This window comes from Olea europaea, unplaced genomic scaffold (genome assembly GCF_002742605.1).
Source record: "Olea europaea var. sylvestris unplaced genomic scaffold, O_europaea_v1 scaffold21694, whole genome shotgun sequence".
Lineage (NCBI taxonomy): Eukaryota > Viridiplantae > Streptophyta > Magnoliopsida > Lamiales > Oleaceae > Olea > Olea europaea.
In genome coordinates this window covers 1-1818 of record NW_019239689.1, presented here as the reverse complement: position 1 = coordinate 1818, position 1818 = coordinate 1, and the positions used below count along the sequence as shown (strand labels likewise).

Genomic DNA, 1818 nt, shown 5'->3' with positions numbered 1-1818 from the left:
AAATATGGCTACTGCTGCTTCAACCATGGCTAGTCAGCTCAAGAGCAATTTTGCTTCTTCCTTGACTAGAGGACTGGTTACTCCAAAGGGTATTTCTGGAGCTCCACTCAGAGTTCTGCCTTCCCGGAGAAACTCTTGCTTCACCATCAAAGCCGTCCAGTCTGAGAAGGTAAAGGAATTACTTCTCGATTGATCAATCTCGTCTAGAAATATAAACCGCTAGATATGGGATTATACATATTTGCATATTTAAATTTAGCATCTGCTCACGTTTCCTAGAAAGTCACTATTTCCCATTTTTTATCGCTACATTTGTGGGACAAAATACTATCCCTTCTAAAGAATTACTAATAATTTTAGACGAACAGAGCATTAGTCTTCAAAGTGCAAAAATTTCACAAATGGCTAACATACCATATTGAAGCACCTTATATAGAAGTTTAAACTGTTAATGAAGGAGATGTAGGTCTTATTTGAATTAGTGAATTGTGAGTGTCAAATTCCTGCTGAGATCTTTTAGGGGATTTGCCTAATTTCTTTTAAATATTGCAGTTTGAATGCATCTTTGGCAATTTAATCTGGTTTAACATACTTTTTATCTATATATTTCACATGATCCACAATTTTCTACCCTCTCATTATCTTAGATTTTTTAGGACTCACAACTCACGAATACTCGAAAAAATTTAAGCTTTACCTATCATGCACAAAGCTTACATGTCCTAGAGATATACTATGATTTCAAGATCTCCTTACCCGGGCAGATAAATAGATAAATGAAGGGCTAGTTGATGTGATAGGTATCATAATTGTATGAGTGGTTATTCATTAGCATCTTTGGTAATCGAGAGTGTCTGGTCCTCTATGCACAGATTATATTGTGCTAATCTTAGCAGCAATTGGAATTTGATCTTCTTTCACCTTGACACAGCCTACTTACCAAGTGATTGAACCCATCAATGGCGATCCATTCATTGGAAGCCTTGAGACCCCTGTGACATCAAGCCCATTGATTGCTTGGTACCTCTCCAACCTCCCAGCCTACCGGACAGCAGTCAACCCACTTCTCCGTGGAATCGAGGTCGGCCTTGCCCATGGCTTCCTCCTCGTCGGCCCGTTCGTGAAAACCGGCCCCCTCCGGAACACACCTTATGCTGGTGGAGCTGGTTCTCTAGCAGCAGCAGGCCTTGTTGTGATCCTTAGTCTTTGCTTAACAATTTATGGGATTTCATCATTCAAAGAGGGTGAGCCATCAACTGCACCTTCATTGACCTTGACTGGCAGGAAAAAGGAACCTGATCAACTACAAACTGCAGAGGGTTGGGCCAAATTCACTGGAGGATTCTTCTTTGGTGGGATTTCTGGTGTCACTTGGGCTTATTTTCTCCTCTATGTTCTTGACCTCCCTTACTACTTTAAATAGAGGAATTTAATTCCCTTTTGATGTGTAATTATTCTGATTGTACAATTGAAAAACAAAGTTAATATCATTTCAAGAACGTTATAAATTTGAAGGAGATCATAATGATTAAATAGAAACAAGTAGATCATAATACAAAATTATGAAAAGAAAAATTGCTCGAAAACAATGAAATAAAGCATCAAATCCAAAAAGAAAAGTGAAAGAAATTCAATAAAATGCATCAAACAGTAGTGAACAATATTAAGAAAAAGGAAACTAAGATCTCGTCAACTGTACAAGTTTAATCTAATACAACATACCAAATGTATCCTAAATGTTTAGAATTAAATAATAGCGAAGGGGCAGATGGAGGGAGAACAGGGCCGGATTACACCACCCATTACCCATTCCAAACC

The 1818-nt window shown here is 38.2% G+C and overlaps 1 protein-coding gene across 1 annotated transcript; it reads left to right on the top strand.

Annotated features, from left to right (window-relative positions):
• Positions 1–4: 4 nt before the first annotated feature.
• On the top strand, positions 5–1517 carry LOC111380575 (photosystem I reaction center subunit XI, chloroplastic-like). The gene is made up of 2 exons (XM_023004178.1): positions 5–169; positions 932–1517. Exons 1-2 carry the CDS (start codon positions 5–7, stop codon positions 1421–1423), a joined length of 657 nt encoding a protein of 218 aa, XP_022859946.1. The 3' UTR covers positions 1424–1517.
• Positions 1518–1818: the final 301 nt, after the last annotated feature.